The sequence below is a fragment of the Ascaphus truei genome, chromosome 7 (genome assembly GCF_040206685.1).
Source record: "Ascaphus truei isolate aAscTru1 chromosome 7, aAscTru1.hap1, whole genome shotgun sequence".
NCBI classification, from domain to species: Eukaryota; Metazoa; Chordata; class Amphibia; order Anura; family Ascaphidae; genus Ascaphus; species Ascaphus truei.
In genome coordinates, this window is record NC_134489.1 from 77748247 (window position 1) to 77769571 (window position 21325).

The 21325-nt window shown below is 38.7% G+C and overlaps 1 protein-coding gene across 2 annotated transcripts in view; it reads left to right on the forward strand.

The window, feature by feature from the left end:
- The window catches only part of STK39 (serine/threonine kinase 39), a 240627-nt gene that overhangs the window by 110761 nt on the left and 108541 nt on the right, over window positions 1-21325 (forward strand). Inside the window, exons 11-15 of one of the 2 annotated variants that reach the window (XM_075609161.1) lie at window positions 13194-13262; window positions 13588-13710; window positions 13958-13993; window positions 19266-19325; window positions 20214-20281. In XM_075609161.1, coding sequence (XP_075465276.1) covers window positions 13194-13262; window positions 13588-13710; window positions 13958-13993; window positions 19266-19325; window positions 20214-20281 — 356 coding nt within the window. The remainder of the gene's footprint in view (window positions 1-13193; window positions 13263-13587; window positions 13711-13957; window positions 13994-19265; window positions 19326-20213; window positions 20282-21325) is intronic. The other variant, XM_075609162.1, reaches the window with a different exon arrangement.

A 21325-nucleotide genomic window follows, 5' to 3' on the forward strand; every position in this document is an offset into this window, starting at 1 on the left:
CCCCAATGGCCGGAGTGGAGGGGTAGGTCTCATACTCTCCTCCCACTGCCAATATCCGCCCTGCCTAATGCCTCCATCTGTTTCTTTCTCTTCCTTTGAGGGTCATGCTGCCCATCTTTTCTACCCTCTCTTTGCATGTGGCAGTTACAGACTGCCAACCCCTACAGCCTCTACCTCCTCCTTTCTCTCTGACTTTGAATCCTGGCTTTCTTTCTTTCACTCCTCAGTCTCCTGGGCATTTTGCCTTCTCATTTGTCCTCCACCAATTGACCAATTCCAGCGCACACAAGTATGGTCACTACTTAGACCTGATCTTTACTAAAAACTGTTTCCTATCTGATTTCTCTTTCTCCATCCTTCCACTCTTTGACCATCAACTCCTATCATCCACCACCACTCATTTCCCTCACCCCATACTACCTGTTCTTCTCACTACTCTCGAGACCTTCACTCCAATGACCTCTCTGCACTGACATCTACCCTAAACTCTAACCTGTCTCCTTTCTTGCCTTCGTCTGAAACTGACAATCTTGTCCACTCCTAAAACTCTACCTCTCCTCTCTTGATCTATATGCCCATTCTAGGCTCCAGCAAACCTGTCCCTCTAACCCAGGGGTGTGCAAACGTTTTTGTTTGTGCCCCACTGCCTGCTCTCCTCCCCTGCTTGTGCCCTCCACCCGCACCCTGTTACCTTTTCTCCAGCATCGGCGGTGCCATTTGACGTCATGACGTTGCATTACCATTTCACCCCGCGGTATCATTTTAGTCTGCATTGTCATGACGATGCGTCGCCAGAAGCCATCGGAGAGCAGGTAAGAGGCATACAGAGGCATCGCAACTCCCTCTGCAATTTATTTAAATGTTGTGGGGAAGATCACGGGATCACGCCCCCCCCCTCTCAGAAAATTTCTGGGGCATCCCCCAGTTTGCACACCACTGCTCTAACCCGTGGCCAAATTCACAAACACACTCCCTTCGTACTTGCAGTCGCTCCTCTGAATCCCTATGGAGGAAATCTCACACTCTGGCTCATTTTCTGCACTATAAATTTCTCCTCCTGTTTTTCACTCTGCTTTTTCAAAAGCCAAATAGCACTACTTTTTCTCACTCATCTACAATCACAAATCCAATCCATGCCAGTCCAATTCTCTGCATTTGACTCCCTCGTCTGAACTTTTCCTCCCACTTCCTATCCTTTCTTCCCATCTCCTCAAGCCTTTGCAGACTAGTATAAAGGCATAATGGTTGCTCTCCAGAAGAAGATTCTTTCTGTCCCTTCCCCTCCTCTCTGCTTCGACCTAAATCTTTCTTCCACTCTTGACTCTTTTTTTCCAGTTAGAGTTGGAAGTTTCTAAGCTGATTTTCTCTTCTCCCTCTAGCACATGCCCTCTCGATCCTATCCCCTCACACCAAATCAGAACTCTTACTCCTGTCTTGGTCCCCACTCTCACACACATCTTAAATTCCTCCCTATCCTCTGTCACTTTTCCCTCTTCCTTAAAGCATGTGCTGGTCACATCTATTTTCAAAAACATCCTAGACCCTATGTCCCTTACTAACAACCACCCTTCCTCCAAATTGCTAGAATGTCTAGTTTTCTCTCGTATAATCAACTTTCTTAATTCCCATCTCCTGCTGAACCTTTTACAATCTGGCTTTCGTACAGCTCGCTCAACAGAGACTGCATAATAAAGTCGCCAATGATCTGCATGAAGCAATATCACAAAGCTTTTGATACTGTCGATCACTCTCTTCTCCTTCATATTTTAAATGTCTTGGTATCCGCAACAAAGCTGTATCCTGGTTCTGATCATACCTCTCCCATCGCACATTCTTTTTCTGTTGCTAACATGTCTTCGTCTTCTGTTAATCTGTCTCTTGGTTTACCTCAAAGCTCTGTTCTGGGACCTCTCCTTTTCTCTCTCTACACACTATCACTTGGTGACGTCATCAACTCTTTTGGCCTTGGGTATCAACTCTATGCAGATGATACACAGATATATCTATCCACCCCTACCCTCCCTCTTGCAATCCAGTCCCATATCTTGGATTGCCTCCTGGCTATATCCTCATGGATGGTGCTCCACCACCTTAAACTTAATATGTCCCAAAGTCATGCAGTAGCTGCAAAGGTAAACAAGATCTTATTTTGCATAAAACGGGCAATGGATCGAAGGGAAGTAAACATAATTCTGCCCCTTTACAAATCATTAGTAAGACCACACCTTGAATATGCAGTACAATTTTGGGCACCACTCCTTAGAAAAGACATTATGGAACTAGAGAGAGTGCAGAGAAGAGTCACCAAATTAATAAAGGGGATGGACAATCTAACCTATGAGGAGAGGCTAGCTAAATTACATTTATTTACATTAGAAAAGAGGCGACTAAGAGGGGATATGATAACTACTGTATATACAAATATATTCGGGGACAATACAAGGAGCTTTCAAAAGAACTATTGATCCCAAGGGCAGTACAAAGGACTCGGGTGCATCCCTTAAGGTTGGAGGAAAGGAGATTTTACCAGCAACAAAGGAAAGGGTTCTTTACAGTAAGAGCAGTTAAAATGTGGAATTCATTACCCATGGAGACTGTGATGGCAGATACAATAGATTTGTTCAAAAAAAAGTTGGACATCTTTTTAGAAAAGTAAGGTATGCAGGGATATACCAAATAAGTATACATGGGAAGGATGTTCATCCAGGGATTAATCCGATTTGACAATTCTTGGAGTCAGGAAGGAATTTAATTTTTCCCCTTATGAGATATCATCGGATTATATGACACTGGGGTTTTTTGTTTGCCTTCCTCTGGATCAATAAGTAAGTATAGATATAGGATAAAGTATCTGTTGTCTAAATTTAGCATAGGTTGAACTTGATGGGCGTACGTCTTTTTTCAACCTCATCTAATATGTAACTATGTCTAGAACCGAACTCCTCATATTTCCCCCTAAATCTGACCTAATATCTCCTTTCTCATCACAGTAAATGGTACTACCATCTGTCCTGTTGCCTATGAGTAACATTTGACTATTCCCTTTCCTTCTCAATTCACATTCACTTAGATTGTAAACTCTTCAGGGCAGGGACCCCCATTCCTATTGTTACTGTCATGTCTGAAGCACTTATTCCCATTATGTATTATATTATTATGTCACGTGTATTACTGCTGTGAATTGCTACAGTATGTACAGATGCAGCGGCCGTTATCCGAACATTTCACGATTTGTATTCCTGGGCATGACCCAGCTCTTGCCGCATGATTTCTTCAAACTTTCCCGCGTTAAGATGCGTGTTTACTAGTATTTTTATCAGGTGTTGTTGTCTTAAAATCTAAGTAATTTGAAGATTAATGTTCATACTGTATACTGTACATGGGAAATAAGTCCTTTCTGAGGCTCCTGAGCCATACACAAATCCTCTAACTGTAGAAGATTACAGTTGTGATTGGCGGCGTTCACGGAAGAATAACGAGTGAATGCCGCGTGAAATACAGCAGAGTTCACGAAAACGGCTCCGTGAAATGATCGGATAACAGCCGCTGTATTTGTACATAAATAAAAATATACATACATTCATTCACAGCATGGAAACAATTTGTCGTTTCTTCCTACATAATATTTCCAACATCACCCTTTTCCTCTGTCAATCTACTGCTAAAACTCTAATGCATGCCCTTATCCTCTCCCGTTTGGATTATTGTAACATACTGTTAACAGGTCTCCCTGCCTTACAACTTTCTCCTTTGCAATCTATCCAAAATTCTGTGGCTTGAATAATTTCACTTTCTCCCAAACAGTATCAGCTCAACTCCTCCTTAAAAGAGCAATTCAAGCAGATTTCTTTTAAAAATTAATTGGTATCGGCTCCAGAAACCCCCAGCTTCAATCCTATGTAAAAAATAAAAGGGGAAAACATGGCCAGCTTGGATTTCCTCTTTAAATCCCTCTCTCGGCTTCACATCAAATTTTGAATCGCCTACAAAGTTCTCCTTTCCTTTAAGGCTCTCCACTTATCTCCTGCTCCCTACATATTAAGTTTGATGTCTCACTATGCCCCTGCTCGGCTCATGTGCTCTACCCATAATTGTCTCCCCCCCCACCCCTTTCACCTCTACTGCTCTCTCTCGCCTTAAACCCTTTTCCGCACTTGCCTTGCCTGTGGAACTCCCTCACACACAATATATGCCAAGCACCCTCTCCCACCACCTCTAACACAAACCTTAAAACCTCACCTCTTAAATTAAGCGTTTCAGTAGCCTAGACTCATGGCTTCTGTCCCACACCCAGTCGCTCCTACCAACCATTGTGGCCAAGCACTGCCATCTACTGCACTTACTCCCTCACCTGCTGTCTTTAAGTCTCCCAACATTCCATTTAGATTGTAAGCTTCCCAGGGCAGGGATTTCCTTTCCTATTGTCTGACTTTGTTGCACTTATTGTATTATTCCCTGTACTCTGGCTTGTCTCTTGTGAAGCACTGGGCTACACTGTGGGCACTATATAAATAAAGATATATACATACTGCACAAACATCTAAATTTGCATATTTCTCAGGTGTGTTCAGTTCTGTTCATACTACGGTACTGTATGAACAAAGCGTTGACTGTCCACACATTGTATAAAGGAGTGTATGGGAACATATATAAGTCACTGGGAATTGTTCTGGGAGTCTCCCTCTCCGGCGATATCCATATTTCCAGGTTTGTATGGGAATAACGCACCTTTAGACAACACATGCTTATTGCCACGTTATTAGAAGCGAACGCAAAGTTGCATTACAATAATGTGAGGTTAAGCCTATGCTACTGAAATATAAAACGGCCGTTGTTTTTTAATATAATCATCTTTGCGTATGTGTAAAACACACGGAAAATAACAACTGTCGCTGTTTTAGGTGACGTCACATTGTTTTCCCTGATTTAATGGAGATTAGTCCATATGGACCTCCGTTGGATATGACTTTGCTTTGGCGGTATACTCTGGCTGGGCAGCATACATAGTCACCATGGAAAATCTAGAATATATTTTCTGTAAGGAGATTTTCATGTATGAATATATTTAATATCATTATATATTTAACCTACTGGGTGAAATTACTCCTAAAGATAAAATATTGTTTTATGCTCTCAACACATCACTTTTTCCCTGTCTATCATATCCATGCTCATTATACTGTAGGTGAATTCACAAATGTCTTCAAACTGGCATGCTATTCGTTTGTTCTTTCAACAGCTGTGACAATATTGGCAGCTGTTTGCTTTCTGCAGATGCATATGTGGGAACAATGAACAGAGCAGCTTGTATGCCCAAAAAACGGTACAATCCTCAATGCCATCAATTCAACCCCTTTTTATATTGCGAGCGTGTCCTGCTGCTCCATGTCAAATATGTTTTTTGGATGTATGTTAATTTTTCATGTAAGGCTCACGGGTTTTCGTATCCTTCATTAGAGGTCACATGTAGATGTATTGAAAACGTACAATAGAATTTAACTCCAAATAATTTTTTTTGGACAGAGTTTAATTGACAGATTATTTTTGTGCTATGATTCCCACATCTGTTTCTAAATGTGGTGAGATGGAAGCAGATCACATAGGGCGCCGTATGATAATCGCTGTCTCTACATTCGACTAATTAATGTTGAGATTCTTTTCCAGAACGGGAATTTACTTCGGGAGCCAGCCACAATGCAACTTTCTAATCACCTTCACAGGAAAATAAACATTTCCGACAAGCCTTTTTATGACACCTGCCACATTATTTATTACCAAGGAACACACAAGAATGTTATACCACATTCAAATCAGTGCAGACAGTTTTCCAGTTTTCACATCTTCCATCTCCATTTTATTCTCAGATCACAAATATACTTTGCATTTATATTGCACCTTAAATCTAAAGTGTGCCAGTGTGATTGATTATCCTTTTTTCCTTTGGAAAGTTTAAGTCAGCTAACTCAAGATATTTTTGACAGCATACAAGTACATTAGCACAGCGTTCTCTACTCTAATAGCATGTTGATGAACTTGCATTCTTTTATGAGTTGTATCATAAGGAAACGTATTTTATAGTCACAGCTTTAAAGATCCAAAAACTGGGGGGAAAGGGGAGGAGGGATGTGGACGTTTGTAGCTGAAAGATAATGGCTGCTGCACAACACCAATTACTGCTTGCTGGAGTTGTGCCCCATAATTCCTTGCTTGGTGCTCTTTTGCCACGCAATGTGGGGGACAACTTCAGGGAAGCAGAGCGATGTTTTGACAACTGTGATTCCAAAGACATTCCGCAGAAGCCATGTTTTTTTCATGCACCAGCCCCTGCGGTGGACTGGTGCAGATCGGTGAAATGTTTCCAATCCTGCATGTAGTGCACATAAGGGAGGGTTTATGAAACGGACTATATTATCACCATACATCATGTGAGTGATTTACTATCCAATTATCTAGTGACTGAATCTAATTTGAGGAAGATGTTTATCAATTTTCATATAGTTGATACAAATCACTTGGTTAAATAGATATTTGCATGTGTTATGGCTAAAGACGGAGATGTATGTCCACTGAATATTATACCAAGTAATTGTTATATTTATATTAATCCTTAACTGGGGACATAAAAATTAAATGTTGCCATCTCTGTTTTATATACTGTAATGAAACAAATGCCTTATTGATATCAGTAAATGACAATTAAGTTCTCTGTAAAACAATAAACGTTCAGATTTACTAAACAGTGATAAGTTGTAAAGCAGCTTATTGCCCATTTGATGGAATGGGCCATAGGTTGCCTCACGAATTAGCAGCGCTTTGTAAATATGATCCAACATATGTTACAATGCTTAGAAAGCCACTTGAGCAGTGAAGAGGTTAACTTGATCTGTATATGACTTGATTTTTTTTTCTTTTTAAGACATTATCTACAGCAGCGGTGCGCAAATTGGGGGGCGCGAGACTGCCTGGGGGGGGGGGGGAGCGGTTTACAGAGACCCTGCGCGCTTCCCGAAGGCACTTAAATTAAGTGCCGGGGGAGCTGCAGGGCCTCTCTAAACCTTTACTCACCTTGGGATAGACAAGGGAGTAAATCGCTAATGAGTGCTCTAATGCCTGACGAAATGGCTGTGGAACATCAATGTATAAAGAACCCTAATGAGGGGATGAAGGAACAGGGAAAGACGCCCTTTAGGTGGAGTTTCATGTAGCCCATACATCATGTGGTGCAAATCACCTGACAATATGTCATAACGAAGGTATATAGAGCTCTAGTGTCCAGGAGTAAACAGCCACTGACCTAAGCCACAATATATATGGTAATCCCCCTCGGGGTAAGTCTTGACTCTCCCGTGGCACCGCAATGAATTGCTCTGAAGGCTACACACCACACTGGCTAGATAAAAACACAACACCGCTTTGAATGTCTCTGTATAATTAAATATACTCACACCGTCGTATAATAATAATAGCATGTTTTTGTATAGCGCTGCCAGTTATACGTAGCGCTTTACAGAGACATTTTGCAGGCACAGGTCCCTGCCCCGTGGAGCTTACAATCTATGTTTTTTTTTTTGGTGCCTGAGGCACAGGGAGATAAAGTGACTTGCCCAAGGTCACAAGGAGCCGACACCAGGAATTGAACCAGGCTCCCCTGCTTCAAACTCTCAGTGCCAGTCAGTGTCTTTTACTCACTGAGCCACTCCCTCTCCCAATCTTACTTGTATCTTGTATCCAATCTTACTTGTTCCGGTGGGTATAGGGAGGGGCTCCTGTTCCAATGCGTGCTGCAGTCCTAGAATGTGAATGCGGAAGAGAACGGGATGCGCACTGCTTGGCATAGAAGGGCTGGAGGCATGTGCCAAAAATGAAAAAAACTTTATTGGGGCATGACAGCCAAAAATGTAAAAACACAGATGAATCCTCTGACATGTTTCCCGCCTCTAGGGCGCTTTATCTACGAGTGATTCAAGCATATACTTGCACATTATATAGTTTCCTCTCCACTGTGCAGGTGCAGAACAGACCACCCCCCGATTAACCCTGACCAATGGGAGCTCCACACGCGTCGCCATGGCAACGCGGCGTCAAATGACGCCGGAACCGGGGTGAGGGGCGACGCGAGGGTGAGGTGACTGCCGGCAGGGGGGCGCAGGGAAAAAAGTTTGCGCCCCCCTGATCTACAGTATGCTGTTCTTTAGTGCATTCACTGTAACAACCATAACTCTACATACAGTATGTAGTTAATTCCACATCTCCTACTATGGCGCCCCTGTCCCAATTATGCATTCTTTGAGGTCAAACTTCCTTTTCAAGGTCTTTGTATTATTCCCTTATTTGCATAGTATTTCTTCACAATTAAAACTACACCTGTTTTCATCACCGTAATTGATCTTCATCTACGTTTTCTAATTGTGTGAAGGTTTTTTGTGTTAATAAATCCAGAATCGTAATCTACAAATTTCAGGTGTTATCGAACTAGCAATTGAATTTATGTTGGTGTTTTAGTAATCTTTGCCGCTGTTGCCCAGCATTAAGCACCTATGCTGCATCTGTTTCTCTACAATCACTACTAAATTTGTCACCTTTTATGTTCATGTTAAAAACATGACATGACATGTATTTTCATCATCGCTGTATCATGTTTTCTGTCATTCAGATCATGTTCGTGAATAAATACCTTGTTCAGATTGTAGCTAATACATGGCACCATAGTCAGAAGACCTACAGAACATGTTCGAAGAAGCATGGCAGAAACATGTACAATTATGCTTGAGTGCTCAGTTTTGTCTGTCACTGCTCATGGTGATTACTTACTGTACTTAAATAATAAACTCTGATCAACATAGTAGCCTTTACCGAATAAATGACTGAGGTAGAAATTGAACCCAGTAACTTGCATGCATATAATTTACACCTTAAACACACTGCCACAGCTCTTCATGGTCACAACATCATCCAAATACACTAAAAATTGTTAAAACATTGAAGGTCAACAACGTATTATCCAAGGGCATTGAAAAGAACACACGATTAGCATGCTTAAAAATTCTAAGTTTACATTTACTGTTATGTTCATTTTAAGTGATTTTTTTTTCATTATCAAATCCGCTTAAAAACCAGTTCTGCAAGATCTTTCATTATAGGCAATTGCAGTCATTATTTCGAAATGTTGTTGGTATTTTTCAACTTTTCTATTTGTAATTTTTAATTTGTAATTTTTAATTGTTTATTTATATATCATTGCTTTATACGATTTGAATGTTTATTTTTATGTTTATTTTTATTTTTAAAATATTGTAATTATTAATTTACTATCACATTATTACTATTAAGTTCATAAATATATTCCATAGCTAGTCCATTTAATATATTAGGATAGTATGAGATAAGAGTCCATTGATATTGTCATTGTACCCATGCTTCCAAATTGCAGAAAAATCTTTGAGATCACACAAGACTGTTTATTTTCAATTCAATTAGATAGGATACTTAAAATAAAGAATTACCTGCACTAATAACTATTTCAATACCACTATAAACAGCTTTTGAATTTATAAGTCTTGTGGAGATCACAGAGATTCTTGTGTATCTTTTGTCTAGAAATCACGTTATTCAATACCATAAATACCAATATTTAAATATCATCATTTATGCTTCCATAAGAAGACTTGTAAAGGACAGATGAGTTGAATTACTTTATTAAGAAAGCTCCAATTATTAAGCGCTTCCAATCAGGACTGGGGTATTTAACAAGATCAGCTACCAGCAGCACTTATCCCTGACGAAGAGAGACGCCATTCGTACTTTCGAAACGCGTAGGAAGGTCTGGTGGTACCGCTGAGCCACCGTAGCCGAGGACCAATACAGGTGACGTCATCACGCCGAGGAGATCGGGTGTATTCCAGGAAGCAGCGCTCACAGGAACACAGAAACAGATCCCCGGCAGCAGATGCGAACATATCACAAGGCGGACGGCGACATCAGAGGCCAAGACCACCAGCACCAAGTGCTTATACATTGCTTTTATACTACTTACCTGTGGTGAATAGGTTTCCAATTTTAGATCAGGCGGAGCAAAGAACAGGACTGCTGGACATTGTTCCTAACTATTAAAGTGTGGATAGTGCCTAGGCACCAGTTCATTAATTATTTTATTAATATCAATGTATGTTCATTAAATGTTTATTAATTGTTATCCATGGTTTTTAACCACGATATTTTAATAATAAATTGCTCCTTCTTTGTAAACATCCGGTTATCCCTTGGGTAATACACTATTGCAGCTCCCCTGCATGTCTTGTCTTTTTCCTTTTCCTGAGGTCATTGTTCATCAGAAGAAATCATAAATCCACTCATCTCTACCACATCTCAGCGCCAGAAAAGATTTTTTTCCAGCCCTCAATTCTGATATAGTCTTACAGAATGCATTGCATTATATACAGCATAGAGTAATACAAATGCATTGAATACTTGACCTGAAAACACAGCAACAAAAAAAATAACTGGTGCATGGTCACAAGAGGTAGGAGCTGGGTTGTGAACCAGTTCTCCCATTTCAGAGGCCAACCACAGCATAGTCACTGTATAAAAACAAAACCTCCTTCCTTTTTAAAAAAGCAATACAGGCAGCTTTAAAAAAAAAAAAAAATCCCTTTTAGTATATGCAGCCTTTGATTTAACTTTTATTGAAAACTAATTACCTAAGCTGCCGATTGATTAGTTCTCCCGTTATCGATCACCAAAATCCTGCTTCCTAGGGTTCACTAAATGGCTGCCTTTCAGTTTTAAATCAATCCTTCTGTCAGTGTAACTCAGCAACTACAATGTATTCTTGTATTACTCGGGTAAGGTTCTCTATTGTTACAGTTTACAGTTGAAACTGCTGGGAATATTGGCAACAAATTACAGTATCACAGACAGGAAAGTGTTACAAAGTTTACATTGCTGGGGAAGTGTGCTAAAGCAAGGGGGCGCAACATTTTCTGGGGAAGGGGGGACTGGCGCTTACAGTTGCCCCGCGCCCTTCCCCACATTTAAATGAAATGCCAGGGGAGCACGCGAGGCCACTGTAAGTTCTCTTACCTTGTCTCCGGCGGCTTCTGGTGAAACGTTGTTGTGTTAAAAACGCCGGAGACAAGGTAAGGAGGGGGGGGGGAGGGGCGAGCAGAGGGTGCAGACGAAAAATGTTTTGCGCACCCCTGTGCTAAAGCCTGTTGTAAAAATCAAAAGAGGCTCTGTGTATTAAAACTCATTAAAAATGTGATTAAGAGGTCAATTTTAAAATTAAAAAAGGTAGTAAATATTATGTAATACTACAGAACGGATTTATTTAAAAATAAAAAGTCACGCATGTCTGATATTGCTTTGATTGCTCCTTTAAATCAATCTATGATTGCAATATGCTATGCAAACACTTCAAATAAATGCAATGTTAATGTTAAATAAAAAAAAAACATGCTGAGAAGCGTGGAATAAAGTAGCTTACTTTGCAGTTTGCAGAACAGTTAATTGTTTAAAACCAATTGTACACAGAGGCAAGTTCTACTACTAGAAAGTTTAATTAAAAGTGGCTAGGGAAGGTTCTGTGGAAACTCATTAAGTACTGTTCTCGTCTCAACTGGAATTAGTGCTTCATATTTCTCCATTACGGCGCTACATTATCCAAGAACAACAACTATGGTAAGAGAGTTCCTAGTAGATTAGACGGCAAATTGTGATTTGCATTTCACATCACTCCATTACGCTGAAAACAAATGAGCAATATGCTGCTTTGCCAAGTGCATATTCTGCATCAACATCTCAGTGGTGCTTAGCCCTAACTTTTATCATCGTTTTGAATGTATATAAAACCCACTGCTACTGCTAAAAATGGAGTGAAGTGTGTTGGAAACATACTTGTATATGGTTTTCATCTAATTAGGGGTAAATATGCATGACAACTGTAAAGTTCCCTATCGACACACTCAAGAACTGCCTCTATATTGAAATATAACTTTTTATCAATGTAAAAATAAAAAAAACAACCGCGGCAGGAACACAAAACAACCTATTTAAAAGAGATCAAATCTCAACTCGAGTGGACCTCTGCTCTAATAGTGCTGGAGGGCCAGCTGGGTGTTCGTGGTGCTGTGAATATTTACATAAAGTGACCCTCTAGTGCACTACTGATTTAAAGTAAATAGCTGCATACAAGCAGGCAGATATACCTCAGGGATGAATCCTCTGAACTTCCAATAGGAAAACGTAATATTGGCTAATAAAGGTGGAAAGGTCTGCGTCTCGCTGAGTGTTCAGGAGAAATAGATACTGTAAGAAATTAGTATCTACAAGAGAGTAGGTATTTGTGGTGCAAGATCTGTGCCAAGCCGCGAAAGAGTCACATACACCTGTTGGTGACTAATTCCCTATGATTTGGTCAGGTTAGGGTAATGGCCAAGCATGGAGGAAGTCCTCGTGCGGTCCCTCTTTCCTCAATTAAGGGAAATAGCCATTATAGTACTCTAAAAGTAATTCACTGGAATATCCATTAAAGCTCAGTGGGAATGATTATTTTAGTGACTATTAACAACAATGTAATCATACCTTTTAGTGAATAACCCTCAGTAATGATTACAGCCACTTGGTCTATGACATCTTCATTCAGTGGCTGATTAAATGCTCATGCATTGCCTTGTTGAACTACTAAGTACCTCAAGACAAAATATGTGATAAAATTGCTGAACCATTTCTTGGATTAGGTTTAGGATTAGATTAGGTATTTAGCTATATCAAAGTTGAGGCAAGATATATGTAAAATTACAAATGGAACATTATAAACTCTTTCTGTAGAGATTTCCATATATCTAAAGAACGAACTCCTTTTCATCGAACACCTTTAATGGCAGACTTATAAGTAGAATCATATTATGACCAGGCAGACGTATTTGATTTGACTTATTGAGTGAAATGCACTTGTGTTAAGAAATGTACATCATAAACGTGCATGTCTGTAGACGTAATGGCATTGGAAAAATGCATTCTATGGATTTCTTTTCGTGTTCAATAATCTGACATAATTAGGAAAAAAACTGATTGTAACCTAAACAATCAGGTTGTGTAATGATTACAACGGTGCTCTTTAAGCCATCTCATGAGTCATTGAAACATTTGCAAGATGTTTGAGAACAGTCTGATGCTGTTTTGTTTTGCTCAAGTAGGCTGAGCAGAATCCAGGGAAAACAAGCATGATGCCAGGTTCTGAAAAAGAGCAAGATGGCAACAGAAGGGTACTTACATTTTTGGATTAGGATTTAGTTGTTGGTTAAATTTAGTGTGCTTTTCTAGGATGCTGTTCATGTGTACCTGGTGCTGATTGTGTTGCATGCATGCAGTTCTACATTTCTTTTTGTTACCTTAATGTGACTGTTTGATGTAAACTGCATTTGTAGCAATGTAATTCTGTGAAATCTCTTTTTTGGATTGTTGTTTTGAGTTTGGAATGATGAATTAGTTTGAAATAGACATGCTAAGGGTAAACCTTTTACATCAGTGCATTTCTGTATAATAGGGCATTGAAGCTTTGTAAAACACTGCTAATTTCTGTTTCCGTAGGTTAGGAGAGTACCGGGCTCAAGTGGTCATCTCCATAAAACTGAAGATGGTGACTGGGAATGGAGTGATGACGAACTGGATGAAAAGAGCCCAGAATTTAAAGATTCATTTTCCAAAGAAAAGGTATTCTATCTTAATCCTACTCCCAACTCAATAGATACTGCTTTACTTTAGTAGTAATCCCTGCCACTATTACTATATATTACTACTACTACTACTACTTCTTTTTACTTCCCCAATTAATATCAATCTAATTATTACTGTTATAGATTGCATTTGTTTGAATTTAATTTTATTGTAATGTTAACGTATTTTAATATTTATGTTAATAGTTAGCATTTCTTTTGTTCTTTTTTTTGTTTTTGTTTAGTCAAGAAGAATCAATGATGACAGTGACAATGCAGAGGTACGATTTTATGCCTAATTTATTGACTGGTTCCAGTGTAAATTTAGTTGTTTTTTTTGCTCTTATTTTTGTATTGGGAAGTAAAAACCAAATTCTTTCACATACATATATATATATGGAAGGAGTAGAAACACTGTTTAGTCACAAGATAATTTAGCAAACATATCTTCAAAGAGATTTGAAAGAGGACAGTCTTCAGTTTACCTTTGTTTGCTAGATTCCATAACATAGTGCAATTGTGTCTTATGCATCTAAGTTACTGTGAGCAAAAAATGAATGCTAAAAACAGGGGATCCCCCAGCTTAGACTAAGTAACATAAATATTTAATCAATAGAAATATCCAGTCAAGCAATACAGCAGTTTGAGAAAACATTGTCCCCAGATTTTATGCATTCTTTAATACTGCTCTGTTTCAAACTCCTACCAGGAGCCAGGATGCAGCCCTGGTCAGTCACGTCTCATCTGCATTGTAGAATATTTAACAACTTAACCCTTTTTTGCATCCAGAGGTGAAATACGCTGTAGGCCCTTCTGTGAGCAAGAGCGTTAAGGGGTTGATTTTTTAAAATCATCATATGGGTGGATGTTCTTATTGATAGGTCTCCACATCTTTACTGTATGAAGTTTTATGTGGTGCTAAGTCAGAACACATGTAATTGTACAGTCAAGTGTCCTATGGCTTAGGGATGATTAGTAAAGATGATGCTATTACAGTACGTTACTTATCGTGAGCTAGAAGAGTCACATCTTTCTTCTCTCATGGATTTCTCCTGGATATCTGGGGATAAGGATATGATAGGTGCTGCTCAGACCAGAATAAAGTTATACAGGCATACCCCGCATTAACGTAACAATGGGTCCGGAGCATGTATATAAAGTGAAAATGTACTTAAAATGAAGCACTACTTTTTTTTCACTTTACAATGAATGTACTGTACTGCAATCGTCATATCCGTGCATAACTGATGTAAATACCATTTGTAACCAAAATAAATGCAGTAGGCTTTATTGAAAGAAAATCTTTAATGTCAGCTGATTTTTCTTACTATGTGTTATGTACTGTAGATTTAATGTACATGTCCTTGTTTTTACAATTCCTGCATGGTGTATTATATAAAGTATATAAAATAATAATATTTATTATTATTATTATACTACACCATGTGGGAAATGAACCCCTGATACTTCATATGCTAGTGCAATTCTCTTAACTGCTACACCACAGGGCGGTGTGATGAATCTAACTCTTTAAACACACTTAACATATACTGCACAGTGCAGCCCATCACCCAATTAGAATATAAATTTCATCCACACTGTAGTGCTTAGAGCAGTAGACTGGTATATGAAGTGATCAAGGGTTCAATTCCTGCATGGTGTGGTATAATATATAAATGTCAGATGACTGAAATTTGAAGGAGAAGAATGCCGGAGACTACTGTAACCCCTAGCCTGGTACGTCCACAGGGGTTTGGTGCAATTGGAAATATGTATGTACGTAAAATGAGTGTACTTAAAACGGGGTATGCCTGTACTGAAGGGATTAACGCTTCTAATTGGCCACTTCTTTCTCTATGCAGTGTGAAATTAAAAAGTGTGAATGTTGCTATTAATAATATAACACTATGCCGCATGGTAAGAAATTGCTAATTTGTTCATTGTTTATACATGCCAAGAATAGAAATGTTACTACATTTCTACAGGTATTTCTTATGGCGGTATGTCAGTGAAAATATAATCTCAATATTGGTGCAATTTACAATTAAGAGGTAAAAGATATCAGCACCCTATTCTTAGTATGTCTAGTGCTATTCCTGTGCCACTGTACACAGTACAGTTAAGAATGGCTTTTATAGGCCTGGTAACTTGTGTAGTGCTAAGTATAAATATATGAAAGGTGTGCTTTTTATGTTCTATTTTGTCTGTAAGATACTCAGTTAAGTATAGGCTGAATTAGATCTTCAGTTGATATTGGGCTGAATTAGATCTGCAGTTGATACTGGGCTGAGTTATGTTGTCCATTTAAAACCTAGTAATGCTTTTATAGAGTACATTTGCTGTAAGTGGTTCCAGAAAATCTGTATCCAGATTTTACTGTTTTGTTTAACTATATTGCTCCATTTTCTTCTGGCAGAAAATGGCAGTATATGTTGGCATAGTGCCACATATTTTTCAAAAAGCTGGACAATTTATCAGTGAGTTGTCTACATTGTAATTAGCATTTTTCAGTTCATAATTCTGCTTTATGTTTCAGCATCATGATACCGCAGATTACATTTAATTTCTCAAATCCTCAATTAATGATCAACCCAATTCATCTGTGTGTTATGTTTGAAATAGGAGATTAAAACACTCATTCAACCAAAATTCTGTGTTTTCTAATATGATAATGTCTAATTCTGTTGATGAAACATATACCCTACAGTATATCTATGGACAGATAACTGTAGACTCGAACTTAGTAATCTTTTTATTTTATTGGAGGTAAAAACGAGCCCTGTTCTTTCTGTGACCATGTGAGAGTAACGGTGTGTAGAAAAGGCGCTAAACACTACAGGTGATCACTAACTATAAAGTGACTTAAAATGATTAAACTAAAAAATATAGTGAATAATCGTACAAACAAATGTGCAAAAAAGTGATACAATAAAGGTAGTAACTCCCTGCTCAAATCCTCTGTCTTCACTTGTCCCAAAACGTAGAAGCTTTTTCTCTCACAGTGCAGGGGAGCATAGAGGGATAAAGAACAACAATAGACAGCAATCTAAGTGCAGATGGTTCTGATATGTGAATACATTATGATATATCCTTGGCTCATTTGAATAGCCTACTCACAAGAATTCAATGGTTTTAAGGCAACATCAGTATACTGTAATTGGTATGTTCCTCTAGAGTCAGGTAGGGATGTGCTCCAGCTTCACCCTTCAGTAGAGACGAACTTTCTGTAACCATGGAAATGATTACTAATGGAGAAAAAAGTCAAGTCTAACACATTTCATTTTAGGTAAATGTAGAATTATTTGTTATACCAATGGTGTTTAACCTTTAGACTCTACATGATGTCACCATATTAGAAGTTACAATATAAGGAAGATATTCAAGGAGAAGGATTGTTCCCAATCTCATTTATTTTAAGACATTCGTTATCATTCCATGCTGAGTATATTAATAATTGACTATACCATTACAACTTTTAATTACTGATGCAACCTCGAAACACACATAATTATAAATTAAAAGAGAAATGTAATACCAGATAAATTGCATAGATATCAAATCTTGCTGGTATTGAAATTAATATGGATGCAATTATGATGGTAAGAACTATTGTCATGTAGGACATACACAAAAGTAAATGAAAAGTGGGCACTTGAAGTGTGAAATGATTCTGTTGCTTAACCCTCTTATTAGGAATGGGCAATGATTAAAAATACATATACTGTACATTCTTAGTTTATTAAAAACCCACATTAAAGTGGTAGTGAAAAACATATATCCGAAATTCTCCTGACTACAGTTGGACACACATCTTAACTGATGAGCAAAACCTACAGATTAGGAGACAGGGAAATTATGTAGACAGTAAAGCAAAGATAGGAAGTTCATGAGTGTATCCACATCTTCAACAAGTCCCCCAAATCTGTTTCATTCACTGCATTTCACGTTATACAGTCTTTTAGCTACAGACAAGGATTCCGGGTAGGGAGAATTACCACACTAAATCACTATATGACATGGATAAACAAGGGAATGCATCAGGTTTTGAGGACTCGTGAAGACTGAGCCACCTTTGCTGAGGCAGTGATATCCTGAACACATGACCTGTTTGTGGCCCTTGAAGACTGGAGTTACTCACCTCTGCTTTGGTTCACTGGATCATGGCCAAAAAAAGTTGACAGTGCATGTAGACAAAATGGTAACATTATCTACTGGATCGTATACAGTATGTAGCTGGGAGTATAGAAAAGTTGTCCCAATTGCAAGACGTTTTATTTATATATTTCATAGTTAAAGGAGACCGTTAGCTTTAAGGAGTAAGTAATATTTAACAGCAAGCAACAGATACAGCAATCATAGTTGGATGCATGTGAGAAAAAGTTCAGCCATGGGAAATAAAGTCCCACCATGGAGAATCGGACAATAGTCTTGTTAGCACAAATCTCTCTGGGCATCATTCAAGGGTTATATATCCACTGTGCACTAGGAGATGTGGGGTTGTAAGATGCAAGAGTAATGTCCGCATTTATGTCCAAGTATTGAAGTAGTGAAGGACATGGGGTCAACTCCGCACACAACATCCGTGGTGGCATGTCTGCTGTACAGTAGTTACAGATAGGAGGGACATTCTTCATCTACGATGTCTATGCGTGATTCTGACCAAGATGTAAAAAGTGAACTGGTCGCCTCTGTGGTGAGCATCTGAACTGATGGTTACCAGTATGGGAGAGAAGCAGCAAAGTCCATGCTTAGGCCGCGATTATAGTGGGCGAAGGAGCGCATGATGTCACGCGCCTGTCGCTCGTGCAAAACCTGCACTGAGGTCCGAGGTGACGGGAAGGCGTGGCCGTGACATCATGTGAGCGGTTCGCCCTCATTGGCTGAACCTCGCACGTGGTCTGGCTGTCGCGCGACAAACACAAAACTGTCTTCTCGAGAATCACCGTCACGCGTCCTCGGTTGCGCGCTCTATGAGCGGGCTCATAGAGAAGACGTTTGTTCATGCGGCGCTCGCCGTCGCTGCCACTATAATTGCAGTCTAAGGTCTCACCCCCTCCTTACCCCCCTGGCTAACCGAAGTCAATGTAGGATTATCTCTGAGGTAGTGAAGGTCATCGGACCTAAACCCGTCCTCGCTATCACATGTTGAATTAACCTTGAATTGCAGCTCCAACACTATTTTTTTATATGTATCTATCTCCAATCTAGATGGTAGTTTTATAAACCAATATTTTTAGTAAACTGATCGACTGTAACACATTGTTATTTGCACTAATTAGTTTGTGATTATATTGTGAGACTTGATGACAGAGGGGTCAGGGAGGTGGAAGAGAGGTGTCATACAAATGCAAACACTGCTTCTTCTTCTTCATCATTTTCATGAGCTGAGACATGGGTATTTCAGATGAAATATCAATGTTATAAAAACATGCAAATAAGGAAGAACTTTTATTGCAGCTATACAGTATGTTTCAATTTGTGGTACCTGTCAAAAAGCATAATAGACAATATATTTATAATACAAGTCTAAAGATTTCTGTTTTCTCTTCTCAGACTTCCTCAGACAGCAATATCCACACACGAATACAACATTTAACTTTACTGGACACTCAGGTAAGTAACCCAGTAAATTTCCCCATGCTTTTTTTCCCCTTTAGAATACATTGGTATGATACAGACTCTGGAGCTTTCTGAACTCCTGTCTTCTTCAAAACCTATTTTATTTTAATATAGGGCTAACAATATATGCAGGACAGAAGCATGCAGTGATTTTAAATACAGGAAGCAATACTGTATATACAATACATGGAACACCCAGAATTAAAAGTAAACGTAGGGTTGAAGGGAATGTTTATCCTATAGATCTCCCAATCAAGTGGGATAGTAGAAGAGATACAGAAACAGAAATACTGTAAATGTATGTACGTTATGGGTCTCAGTGCATGGTAAAAAGGCATTTTCTTAGGAAGGGGCTAGTGCAGTCATTAGTGTTTTGTAGAATTCCCTCTGTAGTAAGGTAGTACAAAATACATATTGTCAGCACTTACATTATTGCACTGAACTTGCATATTTTCCGTTGGCTTTGTGGATGTCATTTGTGACTCCTTTAACTTTCTCCCAGCCATGTTGGTTTATATTTACTTAGCAGTGTTATTCCACCTTTCTTAAAGTTGGAATATGTGCTTACAAGGTTAAGTTTTGTTGAATCAACCTTAAAAAATACAGGAGAATGACGGTAAACAAATCAGATGACAATTATCATCTGGTGTGGAGAAAACAAGATTTAAAAGAATCTCACTCTAGTTCCAAGTTGTAAATTAAAACCTTTCAACTTAAAAATAAATTAAATTGACTTATACTGATTTTTGTAAGTGCATCAATCTCCTTCATACACTTATTAATGCCATTAACTCATTTTGGTCCTAAGTGCAACTATATCTTTTGATACATGTAAATAAAATATGCTGTGGTGCTTAGCAGAACGGGTGTCTTTTCTTTCAGGCACAATCTAATAAAAGCCGTCAGGATAGCGGACTTCCACCTGCAGTTAACCTTGTTTTAAGATTAAGGTAAGAAACTCTGGTAGCAGTTCCCGTTGCTCAACTCTAAAACACTGTTTTTGTTGATATAGAGCCAGACTTAATAAACTGTGCAAAACCTTAAGGCACCTAATAGTCTATTTGAATGTGCCATAAAGTGCCTGAAGGCATAGCTCTGTTTAGAAAATATTCCCATAGCTTTTTAGAAGTCTTTCATGCTTGGTGCATTTATCTCTGTCCATACTGTAATGCATTAGCACACATGAAATATTCTGTAGGCTTTTCATCGCTTCTAAAATGGCTGTTTTTTTCCCCAGCAGTAAAGTGATAGTCCGGTGAGATTAAATTAAATGATTATTTTATTAATTCTTCAGATAATTGGGAGTATATTTTAAAGATGCTTTGGATTTTCGTGTCACCCTTCTAACAAGAAATGTAAAGGGACTGCTGAAGTCACTGTCCTCTGTTTTTGGCTTTCAACTAATACTATGATATACCATTTTTTATTTGATTGAATATCTTAGTGTGACTCGGATTAATACTTTTCTACGACTTATTGTCAAGATTCATTGCTGTCATAGATGAAAGTGTCTGTAGGCTTACTGAATAGTTCATTATAATTTTTCTCTTCTTTGTGGGATCACAGTAAGAATTTTTTAATGAGTTTCTTTCACACTCCAGCAGTCCATCTCTGGCAGAAATAAAGTATAGCTGTTTTACAAGATGCATGTTTAGAAAATGTTTCACTGGGAGATTTGATCAGCAGCTATGGAAGAATGACATACACCTTTTAAAAGAACATTGCGAATGTCTAATATCAGCTGAGTTTTAGATCGATGTCCTCATCAGTGTATCCACAAAGGCAGACTATAGGGACATTGCCACAGGTTTATAGACTTTGGAGGACATTTAATCACATTGAAGTGGTTAGAAGCAGTGGGCTAGTGAGTATATTCTCATCTCTGTTCTTCAAAAGGTGTTTCGCTTTTTGACTGCTCAGTGATCTTGAAATGCACAGTCCCACTTAGCACCCTTCTTATGTCAGTCAGTTATGATAATGTATATATGTATATT